Source organism: Carcharodon carcharias, chromosome 28 (genome assembly GCF_017639515.1).
Source record: "Carcharodon carcharias isolate sCarCar2 chromosome 28, sCarCar2.pri, whole genome shotgun sequence".
Taxonomy (NCBI): Eukaryota; Metazoa; Chordata; class Chondrichthyes; order Lamniformes; family Lamnidae; genus Carcharodon; species Carcharodon carcharias.
Window position 1 is genome coordinate 18,171,837 of NC_054494.1, and position 13,292 is coordinate 18,185,128.

The 13,292-nt window shown below is 41.7% G+C and overlaps 1 protein-coding gene across 1 annotated transcript in view; it reads left to right on the forward strand.

The window, feature by feature from the left end:
• The window catches only part of wdfy4 (WDFY family member 4), a 242,631-nt gene that overhangs the window by 211,470 nt on the left and 17,869 nt on the right, over window positions 1–13,292 (forward strand). Inside the window, exons 54-58 of the mRNA XM_041176115.1 lie at window positions 496–708; window positions 4,305–4,443; window positions 5,808–5,965; window positions 6,883–7,041; window positions 11,271–11,450. Of these exons, the coding sequence (XP_041032049.1) occupies window positions 496–708; window positions 4,305–4,443; window positions 5,808–5,965; window positions 6,883–7,041; window positions 11,271–11,450 (849 nt within the window). The remainder of the gene's footprint in view (window positions 1–495; window positions 709–4,304; window positions 4,444–5,807; window positions 5,966–6,882; window positions 7,042–11,270; window positions 11,451–13,292) is intronic.

The following is a 13,292-nucleotide window of genomic DNA, read 5'->3' on the forward strand; positions in this document are numbered from 1 at the left end:
GTTTCACAGACAAGAAATTAATTTATTTGTTTTAATGATCTTGATTGACATCAGCCAGGGCATAGGAGAACTTCTGTGAATAAAATAGTGGGACCTTTACCTTCACCTGAATAGGCAGACTGGACCTGAGTTTCATGTTTCATCCAATAGTTGGCATATCTGGCAATGCAGCACTCTGGCAGCACTACAGGGGTCTTAAACTACCATATATGCTCAAATCATTGGGAAGGGACTGAATCCATGACCATATAGTGACAACCTCACCCAAAGCTATATTATACAAAAACACTGTTTATAGGTAATGCAACAGACATTCCTTTTAAAGACCTTTATTCAAGACTCTTCAGATTTAAGCATCTAAGCACAACGCTGTTTGAACAGGTGTGTTTACTCATTGAAATAAATAAATGCGGTGGTGCAAGTCTGAAATAAAAATACTTTATAGAACAAATGGACACGTTCAATATGACACTTTGTTCTCTTCTCTCCTCACAGGCTTTGGAAAGTGATTATGTCTCTGCTCACCTCCATCACTGGATAGACCTGATATTTGGTTACAAGCAGCAGGGTTCAGCTGCAGTCGAAGCAGTTAATGTTTTCCATCCTTACTTTTACGATGACCAGGTTGATCTCAAAGGATTAAAGGACCCTTTGAGAAAGAATACCATCATGGGCTTCGTCAGTAACTTTGGGCAGATCCCTAAACAGGTACAAGTTAAGAGAGCCTCTCCATTTCTAAATTTTACAGGATGGGTTTCCTTTGACGTTTGTACACCACAGTGGTTTTTATTTGGTCAGATTTATTTGATTGTAAAACGCTGCTTTTATATGAAGCCGTTTTTACAGGACCCTGGTGAGACCACATTTGGAGTACTGTGTACAGTATTGGTCTCCTTATTTAAGGAGTGATGTAAATGCATCAGAAGTAGTTCAGAGAAGCTTTACTAAACTGGATTGTCTTATGAGGGAAGGTTGGACAGTCTAGGCTTGTATCCACTGGAGTTTAGAAGAGTAAGAGGTGACTTGATTGAAATATATAAGATCCTGAGGGGTCTTGACAGGTGAATGTGGAGAGGATGTTTCCTTTTGTGGGAGAATCTGGAACTAGGTGTCACGGTTTAAAAATAAGGGGTCGCCCATTTAAGACAGAGATGTGGAGAAACTTTTTCTCTCAGAGGGTAATGAGTCTTTGGAACTTCCTTCCCCAAAAGGCAGTGGAAGCAGAGTCTTTGAATGTTTTCAAGGCAGAGGTAGATAGATTCTTGATAAACAAGAGGGTGGTGGAGGTAGGCGGAAGTTTGAATCAGATCAGCCATGATCTTATTGAATGGGAGAGCAGGCCCGAAGGGCTGAGTGGCCTACTCCTCCTAACTCATACGTTCACACGTACAGTAACAGCAAGAGCAGCAAAAGAATCCAGTAAGAATACTTAGGGTTTACCCCTGATCATTTCATATTGTCTGCACTTAGAACTTATCCAACGTTTCGAATTACCCAACAGAATTAACACAGCAAAGTAGATACTTAATGCTGAAAATGTGTAATGATTAGAAAATTTGATTCTCAAAACAAGTAGAATTTGGCCAGAAACCTCCTCCGAGCATCTCCTGCTCTGTTGCTGAAACTTCACCCCAGTTGAAACAGAAACCCCATTTTCACGCATCAATGGGATATTTTGCCGCTCCTATCGGAGTTACAGGAACAGCTCTGAGGAAATCTCCAGCCTTCCTGCTTGTATCACATCGTCTGTGTGTTGGACTTGGATTGCTCAGTAATTGCTGGAAGGCACAAACCTCTTGGGATTTGTTTTGCTGTGGTCTTTGCGTCAGCCAACCTTCCTTAAATTTAAAATTTATCCGGGAGAATGCCCAGGGATGGATTTAATTAATGTTCCCTATGCAGTGGGTAGAAAAGAGTAAATGTAACTTGAGTGAGGCTGTAAAATGGGTGATAATGGATCAAGCACCCATTATTAGTGGAATGACAAATCAAGAGGATTGCATAATGATATCACTCCTTGCCGAAAGTTAAAATTCCCTCCAGGATTCTCAATTGGCTTCCTAAAGACCCTTTTACATTGGGCAGCTGGATAGTTCTTCCTCTGTCAGCAATACCGTGTAATGTAAAATGACCTTTCCAGATCTGACACCATTGAAATCTTATACTCTCTTGGGTCTTGTGAGCTCACCACCACTTCTCGAGGGCAATTAGGAATGGGCAACAAATGCTGGTCTTGTCAGTGACCCCCAATCCTGATGAAAGAATGTTTTTTTAAGAAGCTGCAATAAGGGACAGGATTTTCGGAGGCTTTTGGGGGCAGGACTAGAGGATGGCGGGACCAGAGGATGGCAGGGCTGAACTCTTGCATTGCTGCTACCGAGTTGACTCGCCAGCAAAATCCCGCCCTTGAGCCATTTTGGAGACAGCCAGGCTGGAGGTGGAACTGCCACCTGCCACTTGTGGTATTGAGAGAATTAAGCGGCCTATTCAGGCCCTTCCCCCACACCGACTGGAAGTCCAGTTGGAAGGCAGGCCTCGCACAGTGGAGGGCTTGTCCCTCTGCGTTCACCCGCAGCTGCGACCATTTTTAAATAAAATTTGTCCACCTCGTCTTCAGAGGGCACCTTTACCTCTCTCTGTGTCTCTGTCTGCTTGTCTCTCTCCCTCTGTCTCTTTCCCTGTCTCTCTCTCTCCCCACCTTTCTCCATGTGTCTTTGTCTCGGTCTGTTTCCCCCTCTCTCTCTCTCTCTCACTCACTCTCTCTTTGTCTCTCTCTCTCTCCTTCTCTGTCTCTCTCCCTGTCTCTGTGTCTCTCTCCACCTTTCTCTGTGTCTTTGTCTGTCTCTCTCACATTCTGTCTCGCTCTCCCTCTGTCTCTCACCCTGTCTGTCTCTGTGTCTCTCTCTCTCTCTCTCCCTCACTCACTCTCACTGTGTCTTTCTGTCTGTCTCCCTCTCTATCTCTCTGTCTTTTTTTGTCTCTGTCTCTCTCTCTCATTCTCTCTCTCTGCCGGCATCTGCAGCTCCCACCTCAGACAGTGGGACTGCTGATGTATCACCTTTTGTCCTCCAGTTGCCCCTCCAACCTCAAGAGTCTGACTGCTGTCCCTAATTGGATGACAAGCAGGTTCTACAGCAACTAATTGACCAGCTCACCAGAAGTTGGTGTCAGGTGACTGTTCCCGACACAGTGCAGGGTCGGGACCCGCATTTGATCCCAAAGTTGGTGTCCTGCCCCAAAACAGAAAATCCAGTCCCAGGTTTTCACTGACAACTGAGCAGAATTCCTTCCTTTCCTTTTAATCTGATGGGAATTGGATCCTCTGACCTTGAGACCCTTGATTGAAGTAATGATGGAAAGTTAGATGAGCAAAGTTATTGAGGCTTGGAGGCCATGTATCTCCATTTGGGCATTGCTTCTCTAAACCCATTAATGCAATATAAATTGGCCCTTCACTGCCATCTCTCATCTAGTAGTTCTCATCTACTCCTAACCTCTGCTGGGCAACCATCTTTCCCACTTCCAATTGGCTGCGCTACCTCAGTAACAAATTAAATATGATTCCTTTTACAAAATTAAATGGCATTGTTTGTCCAAGTTTATAGCAATGTACTTTAAAAGTCTTCTGATCTACCCAAGAGCGTTAATTGTCATCTATGCTAACCCTGATAACTTACCAGGTTGCACTCACTGTTCCACTGCTGCCTCTGCAATGGTGCAGTCTCCAAATGACTTGCTATTTACACTAAATAATTCTGTGTTGAGCATCTAAGTAAATAATTGTACTCACAGTGTAAAGTAAATTAATTGTATTCACATTTTAAAATAACTAATTGTATTCACAGTTTATAGTAAGCGTCTTTAGACAATGTGAAGACCATGGCTGTTTCAGTGCCACAATTCAAAGCGCTCTCAAATCAGGTGCTTTAATCTGCATTGACGCCACAGCTCTTCAGGTTGTAGCATTGAGAAACCAAGCACAGAAATTACAGCGAAGCTGATTCAATAGAAGTGTTGTGTGACTGCGAGCAGCTAAGGGCCTTTGCATGGGAGCTTTAAAGAGAGGAACTCAAGGACTTGCCCAGATCATATCTGTTCCCAGTGTCAGAAATGTGCTTTGGAGATTCTGGTATGTTACTTATGACTCCTCGCCAGACCAGTCTGGCTAAGTGGCTGAGAGATATTTTTCAGAGATAATCTTTATTCCGCCTGACATCAATTAAATCGACAGGCAAGCACATGAACATGGGTTGTGCCTTGAAAGACAAAGAGACTCACAGGGGTTTTCTTTTCTTTGAATTCAGCTGTTCAGTAAAGCTCACCCTGCACGGTTTGTCCAAGGGAAGCACTCTTCAGGGAAGGACCTTGCTGCCTCTTCTCCCGCTACTCTGCCCTTCTTCTACCACCTGCAGAATCTGAAGCCGTCTAGTGTTCCAGTAAAAGGTATCTAAAATACTGATCTATAAGTTTTTATGTCATATTTTTGACATTCCGGCTGTGTCAACTGACTGTGTGAACTGATCAATGACAACTATTTAACTATTCAAAACTATTCCAACTGTTTGTTGGAAGTGATGGTCTTGAGCCATTCTACCATTCATATTCAGCCTAACCTCTGGTTTCAGATTAACTTTTAGACAGGTAAAATTGATTCAACGGGCATCATCCTGCGTTGCTGGGTCAGCCACTGAGAGGCATCAACTCTCTCTGTGTCTCAGTCTTAACTGGGAAGATGACAGGCTCAATCCCCAACCTGTGCTGCACCTTTCAGGGTAATGGGGTGTTACAGTTACCCTCAGTATCGCCATGCTGGGTGCTAGCCAGGGCAGAGGGAGGTGAGAAATTAGCCAGGACCCCCATTGTATTAATTATCCAGTAACGTTAGCTGTATGTGGTCAAGTGGGGAGGACAGAATCTGGTTTGGTTGTGATGTCTTGCCACCGGGCATGTGACACTCATTGTCAATACTCCTCTGTGACCACTTGGGGAGGTTTTACAGTGGATTCCCACAGAACTTCACCCAGTCTGGAGTAGTACCTTCGGGGAGCTGAGGAGGGAAACCCAGGAGTGCAGTCTGTTGATTGAATTATTTCACCCATCTAACAAGGGAGGATTGTGTAGGCGCAGAAAGGAAACATGGAATTGCTATGAGATGTAAGATGGAGGATTTTTAAATTTATTCTACTTCCACAAGGATGTGAAACTTTTCTATGGTCTGGCATCAACCCTTGTCATGAAGGCAGGTGAGAGTCACACTCACGGGGCAGCACTGACAGTAATTTGAACTAAGTGCCAGGAAGTGTGCAAGCAGGGGACTTCTTCCTCTGATATCTGTTCCCTGCAATGATTTTCCCCACTAAGTTCAGGAGGATTCAAGCCCACATTCCCCCGCTACCAAAGCACAGCTAGGCACAAATGTGCTGAGTCTCTTCCACAATTCTCTATGTTAGTTGTAAGAAAGAAAGGACACCTTGCATTTATATAGCACTTTTCATGATCACTAGATGTTTCAAAGAACTTTGGAGCTAAGGCAGGTAGTACTTTCTTTTGAAGTGTAGTCACTATTGTAATGTAGGATTGTATATTAATTGTATTCATATTGTATTCATGTGGTGGGCATTAACTGGGGGTTCACCATTGGAAGGCTGAAACTGGATGTTGGGTTAGGAGGTGCTTGTTTGCAATGTGTCTCTGTAAATAAATGTTATAAAAGCATGTAAAGATTGGCTCCAGTTCTGTCCTTCACTATGTGGAATATAACATCTTATCCCTCTCTCATAATACTTTACCCAACTTATTTTACACAGAATTATTGAAGGGGGCCGTTGGACACATTGTACATACCGAAAAAGGGGTTCTTGCTGTGGAGAAGAATAAATTACTGATACCACCAGAATGGAACAGAACCTTCTCCTGGGGTTATGATGACTTCAGCTGCTGTCTGGGAAACTATGGTGCTGACAAGGTATGTACAATTCATAAATAACTGAAAGCCAAGGTTTTCATCTGTCTTTTGGAGGTTAAATTGAGGCCCTGCCTGTCCTCTCATATCCCTCAACTAAAGTAACTGAAAAATCAACATCACTAAAACAGATTATCAGATCATTATCTCATTTCTAATTGTGGGATCTTGCTGTGTGCAAAGTTGCTATCGCATTTCTTACATTACAACAGCGACTTCACTTCAAAAAACTGAATATAAAGTGCTTTTGGATGTCCAGAACCTGTGAATGACCATATATAAATGCAAGTCTTTTTTCAAGGAATACTGAGCCAGGTTAAATGTAGATGCTTAACTAGTGTTCATGTCGAAGTTCAGTAGATTTAAATTAACTCTCTATAATGTCTTAGTTCAAGGTAATAGCAGAGAAGAGTGATGCCTGTAAACTGTAATACTGTTGCAACGTAGATGAACCCAGTTGCCAATTAATGCACAGCAAGATCCCACAAATAACAGTGAGATCTTCAGTTTGGCCTGTGTTGGTTGAGATAACTGTCGGCCTCAACACCAGGGAGCACGCCACGGCTCTCCTTTGAACATTTTTATGGGATCAGTTACATCCACATGGGAGGCCTTGTTTTAATGTCTCATTCCCAAAGACAGCATCTCTGGCACTTCAGCCATCCCTCAATGTGGCACTGGAGTGTCAGCCTGGATGAACAGCAGGAGGGAGAAGAGTGGGCTGTCCAATTTGTGAAGCTGAGCAAGAAAGCGGATTAGGTACAGTGCAGTGGAAGGTCAGGAGGAATTGGCAACCAGTTAATGATGCTGCCTCAATTATTTGTACACTACAATGTCGGATTAACACAGGTTGATTGAAAATTGAAGACCGACTACAATGGAATTACATTTGTAACAATGCTCTCTTATTCCTGATACAGATTCTAACTGTATTTGAATGCCTGTCTGACTGGGGCCAGTGCCTGTGTGCTGTGTGTCCAACACCCACAACTGTTATCACTGGAGGCACAAACAGTGTAATATGTGTGTGGGAAATCCCAGCCCACAAAGAAAAAGCAAAAAGCATGATGTTGAAAGAGGTATGTTCCTGCTGCTTTCTATTTGCCTGCTTCTGTTGTTTTTATTTAGCTTACATGCTACAATGTGAAGTTCCAAAACTTTGCCACAAATGATCCTGAGCCCATCTTTCTTCATGTTTGGACTCAGCTTGCTGTCTAATACTAGTTAGGAGCAGGAGTAGGCCATTCAGCCCCTCAATCCTGTTCTATTATTCAATAAGATCATGGCTGATCTGATCGTGACCTCAACGCCACGATCCCGCCAACCCCTGATACCCTCTGGTTCCCTTGTTAGTCAGGAATCTATCTCCCTCTGCCTTAAAAATATTCAAAGACCCTGCCTCTACCACTCCCTGGGGAAGAGAGTACCACAGGTTCACAACCCCCAGAGAAAAAATTACCCCTCATCTCCATATTAAATGAGAGACCCCTCATTTTTAAACAACGCCTCTATTCCTGGCCTCTCCCACAAGGGGAAACATCCTTTCAGTATCCACCCTGTCAACCCCCTCAGGATCTTATATGTTTCAATAAGATTACCTCTCATTCTTCTAAACTCCAATGGGTACAGACCCAACCTGTCTAACCTTTCTTTGTAAAATAACCCCCCTCATCCCAGGAATCAGTCAAATGAGCATTTTCTGGACTTGTTAAGGAAATTATGAAATTTCTTATGTAAGGATTTCAATATGCCTGAAGCACAGAATGTCACTGTAATGTGTTGGCTACTAATTTGGAATTGGTAGTTCATACAAAACAGTTATTTACGGCCTCAGTTTGTGCAGATGCCAGGGCAACAGCTAATTTAGGACTGATTGAAGCCACCCTATAATGCACCATGGCTAACCACTTTGAGACATCTAGCTCTCGAGAAGCTGCTGTCTGAACAATGAGCGGACATTCGGCAATTACGGTAGCTTGGACAATAACCCCATTGTCGTAACACTGCCAAAGCAAAATGGTCACTGTCAGTAAAGCCAGGCACTAATCACTGCGCCGCTACATCAGGGTTATCTTTGCTTATGCTATGTCTGAATGCCATTAACATGCTGAAGTGGCCTTGTTTACAAGTTTTGTTTTTGCAAGGTTATGACTATTTGAAGCAGTATCATCAACTGATTGTCACCCCCTCCTGTCTTTCACCACTCTCTACATGTTTACTCTCTACATGTTTGCTCGTTGAGGTGCATAAATAAGACAGTATTTTTCCCTCCTGTCTGAATTTAGTTTTCTGGCTCATATGTCTCTATTACAGACATTCATGGCATATGTTCTTGTGCACCCAAGCTAATTATCTCTATCTCTGCCCCCCTTCCGCCATCTCTCTCTTTTTCCTGTGTTCTCCCTCTCTCTCTCTCCCTCACACACACACAAACGACAAAACATTTCATACTTCAATTCTCAAGCGCACTTCAATATCCCCTAATATGTGGGCAGATGGTAGCATAGTGGTAATGTCACTGGTCTGTTAATCCAGAGGACCAAGCTAATACTTTGGGGACATGGGTTCAAATCCCATTTTGGCAGCTGGTAGAATTTAAATTCAATTAACAAAACTGGAATATAAAGCTAGTCTCAGTAATGGACACTTATCATTGATTGTGGGAAAAACCTTTCTGGTGCACTAATGTCCTTTAGGGAAGGAAATCTGCCATCCTTACCTGATCTGGCCTACATGTGACTCCAGACCAACGGCAATGTGGTTGACTCTTAACTGACCTCTGAAATGGCCCAACAAGTCACTTAGTTCAAGGGCAATTAGGGATGGACAACAAGTTCTGGCCTTGCCAGTGACACCCACATCCCTTGAAAGAATTAAAAAATAAACAATGGCACTCAAACTTTTTTCTGAAGATTAAACAATCTTGCAATCTTGCTCTCAGAAGTCACTTGTGGGCTTGTGAACAATGCAGCCAATAGCACCAAGTGTTTTCTGAGTCCTGTTGTAATTCCTGTCTGTATCCCATGTGAGTCTTTGGTTTCCTCTGTTCCTTTGCACAGAAATTGCACCAGTTGTCATAAATAATTGTCATTACTAAGTCCGGAAGGCACAAGTCTGGGAACGTTGCACTTTCTCTGATGCCAACTCATGATTATAACCTTATTAGAAAGATGTAGAGCTTTTTTCAGAAATTCAATGATGAATGGAAAAGTGAAGACAAAGTAGCAACAGGAAATTAACTTTTTAATAAAACTAATTATTGTGCTCTTGTTCTTTTTGAAAAGTAACAAATACTTAGCATTGACTTTCAGCTTTCTGTTAGTGAGTGCAATCTCTGATGGTTTTTCAATTGATTTGCATTAGATTAACTAAGCAAACCTGTTTGTATTAAACTTCATTGTGAAAGAAAGCAGGTAAAAGAAGATCTTCCAGAGGCTTGTAGAATATTAATGGCATAGATGAAAGAAACCCAGTGTAACATTTCAAACGAAGCTCACAAAGCGGATTTGGAGCAGCTAGACTTCAGTTTGCTAACAAGTAAATTTAAAACAGATACCTTATGAGGAGTGACTCATTTTGGGGATAACAGGGTGTTTGCAGTACAGCTGGATTTGTAATGGGTCATTACTGTACTAGAAATGTCAGCTTGGCTTAGCAATAGTATTTTCTCTGTTAAGCCAGAAGATTTTGTTACAATCCCTGTGGGAATCGTAAACCAAAAGAACCAGATTTACCCAACGACCTTCCAATGAAGGAATTATCGAATGAGATTTCACTTTTTGTAACTTTTTATTTTAATACGAATCAGAATCAACTTACCTTCAACGTAAATTAATAGGTGAATCAGTATGAACTATGAATTACACATGACGTAACAGATACAACAAAGATAGACCTCACAGATCTTCTCAGCAGTCCATTCTGCCTGTATGGTACCAATTTCAGCCCCACGTTTTCCAAACTGAGATATTCCTCAGGAAGAAATCCAGTCCTTTTCCTTCAAGGACTTAGCCAAGTCTTTGTAGGCAGCTGTGTCCATGTACACACAGGGTTCTTCCTGTACAATCTTCCACACAACAGTGTATTTCTTTCCGAACTTTCTCAACTCTAAGTTCTCGGCAGAAACATCTTTACCTTCACATGGCATGGGTGATTCTGGGTGTTCAAACACTCAGAAATGAAAGAAACAGAAGCATCATTCCTAAACATACTTTCTGACCCCTCAGGAATGTAGCTCTCTGACTCGGCTGGCTGACCGCCTACTCTACCCAGCTCCTCCCTTTGCACTTTGTCTGTCTGCCACCCAGCTTCCGTATTTTAACTTCCTTTCCTGTTGGTCACCAGGTCAAATGGACCAGTATTTCTTATTAGCCAATAAATATAATTAATCCCTTTAAAAGTGATACAAACTTTTAAAAAGTCATTTTGAAGCATTGTTTAAAACAATTACAGATTCCCCAGACTTTTTAAAGTTGTTTCAAGTTTTTCTTGCTGTTGCTACTTCTGGGTCAAAGGCCAGCACAATATGGGTTTAAGCACCACTTCAGATATTTGCATATCTAATCTAGACTGAGACTTCATTATTATACCAAGGAAGTATTGTTTCCCAAGTTGGACAATTGAAATAAGTCCAATCTGCCCCCTTGGGTAAACATAAAAGATCACATTGCAAGATGCAACAATGGACAAGGGAGTTCACCTGGCTAGCAATTATCCATCAACTAATACCACCAAAATCCAATTATCCAGATATTTATCTCACTGTTATCTGTGAAATCTCGCTATGCATAACTCGACTGCTGCTGGCTGTGACAACAGTGACTACCATTCAGAAATACTTCGTTGGTTGGGGAATTCTTGGGAATGTTCTGAGGTTATGGAAGATACTATACGAATGCATTCCTTTCTTCACTAGAATATCAAGTTTCAGTGGGTGAACCACTGCAATGGAAATTCTTGGGTGCTGAGAGGAGAATAGGATCACCCAGAGGGATGTGATGGAATCAACCAAATGGCCTTTTTTTTCATCCTTGAACTTTATGTCTGTTCTAGAAGTATAGCTTGCAGCCCTCTGGGGAGTTGAGGCAAACATTTCTTCATTGAAATAAGTGCATTTTTGCTATCTAATTTTTCCAGTGGACATGTCTTTGGTATCTATCCTCCTGCAAGCCAACCCTCTCTCTAGTCTGAAAATAGCAAGCTGTGGTTTCCTATTCTTGTATCGCAGAAAAATAATAAGCGACTGAAATCTTTTAATATCTGGTTAGGGTGATCAAGCCTCACAGCAGTAATTTATTCTTTGTCCCAGGTACTTCATGGACATATAGAAGCTGTCACTTGCCTGGTGGTGTCTTCATCTTATAATGTGATTGTGAGTGGATCGCGTGACAGGACATGCATCCTTTGGGACTTTAACACACTGACGTATGTCAATCAGCTTCAGGGACATGAAGGGACGGTTTCTGCTGTTGCCGTCAATGACCTAACTGTGAGTTCCATCACTTGTCTTTTGCCGCAGGGTTAAATCTGTTTAAATGCTTCCAACAGGTCAGATGTCAAATTACCCAGAATGAAGGGCAATTAGATGGTTGAGTATCAACTAAATAAGGGTGAAGAATGAGCAATGTTTGTATAAAGTTCTTGTACTTTGGGCCTTTTACATTTCTTCACCAATGACTGAAGAAAGGGACCTCTTGATTCTCATATGGTTCTCAGCTGAAAATAGCAACAGAATTGGTGTGAAAATTGGAAAATAAATGGCAGTGCCTGTGATGTCTGGAAGGCCAATGCCCCCAACTTGGGGTTTTTCTTGACTGTTTTATTCTCTTGTGAGTGGGAGTGAATTAGATGAATGTGAGTATTGCTGAAAAAAGGGGCATGTCTAAGCTTTTCATCTTGCACTCATCAGGACACTTGCAAGAATACAATATAAGAGGAAAATAACAACTTGTATTGTATGTTAAGAGAGTGTTGATTAGTTGGTAAGTGGCATTGCCATGGAGAATGCACCACTGATGGTGACTGACAGTTAACTGCCAAGCATTGTTTGAAATTTAAACCAGACAGCTTGACCCTCATTGATCAAGGCATTGTCCTGAGGAATGAGTCAGCGAATGGTTATCACTTATTTTGTTTAGCTGACAATGCATGCCAAAGCACCGGCTAGTTGGGTATGGTCTATACTCAGCCTGTTGTTGTTCACAACAGGCAAGGTACAGACTGTACCCAACCAGCCTGTGCTTGCAAAACTCAAATCACAGTGTCCAACATAGGATGTGATTCCGCGATTGGACAACATTTGCTAAATAATTCGCAATGTGCTAAGAATTACGCTGACAACTAATTTAAGATTATCAGTCGAGATTGCAATGTGGTGCATTTGTGTGTACTGGAAGCTACATATATTAATACACAGGGCCTTGTTCTTTGCAGACAGAGAGAACATGTATACACATTGCACCTGTTTCAGCTAAATAAAATAAGTGACAGCCATTCGCTGATTCATTCCTCAGGGCAATGCCTTGACCAGTCAGGGTCAAGCTGCCTGGTTTAAATTTCAAACAACGCCAATTGTCTGTCAACATCAGTGGTGCATTCTCCATGGCAATGCCACTTGCCAACCAACCAGCACTTTCTTCACATACAGTATAAATTGTTGTTTTCCCCCTTATATTGGTATTCTCGCGAGTGTCCTGATGAGTCTCTTTTTTTCAGCAATACTCAAGTTCTGCACTACCAAACGACTATAGATAATTCTGTATGTGGCCTGCAGTTTGACAACCTCATTTTATGCCATGGATAAGAAGGAATTATTTGAAGAGCAAAGCAAAAGTGCAGTGTTTCTGTTGAAATTTTAATTTAAATTGAACTGCTGAATAGCTCTACATCCTTTATAACTGAGTAAAAACGAAAGTGCAATAGTGCAAAAGGGTTGATACATGCAACATTAAATGTGTGCATTTTAGGCTGTCTTTACTTTAACTGTTGTAATATAGCTCAGTGTTTATCAATCTCCATTAGGCGTTGTGTGCTTGGATTCTGGCATTATAGTATTTGAAAGTAAATATAATTATTCAGGATTAATAATCAAGATGGTATAGAATCACTTGACAATATGCTAAACTCATTATTTATATTATATTATGGGGGTAATGTCTAAGTGGTGTAAATTCTATCAATGCTATGAAATACATATTATGTGAACTCACAAAATGATTTCAATGCCATTTGTTATAATGTTGGTGGTTCTTCTGTTTTCATACGCTCATCATTTGTGAAGGTGTGCATGTGAATGTGCACAGCCACACATCCATGCACATGATGTGTGTGT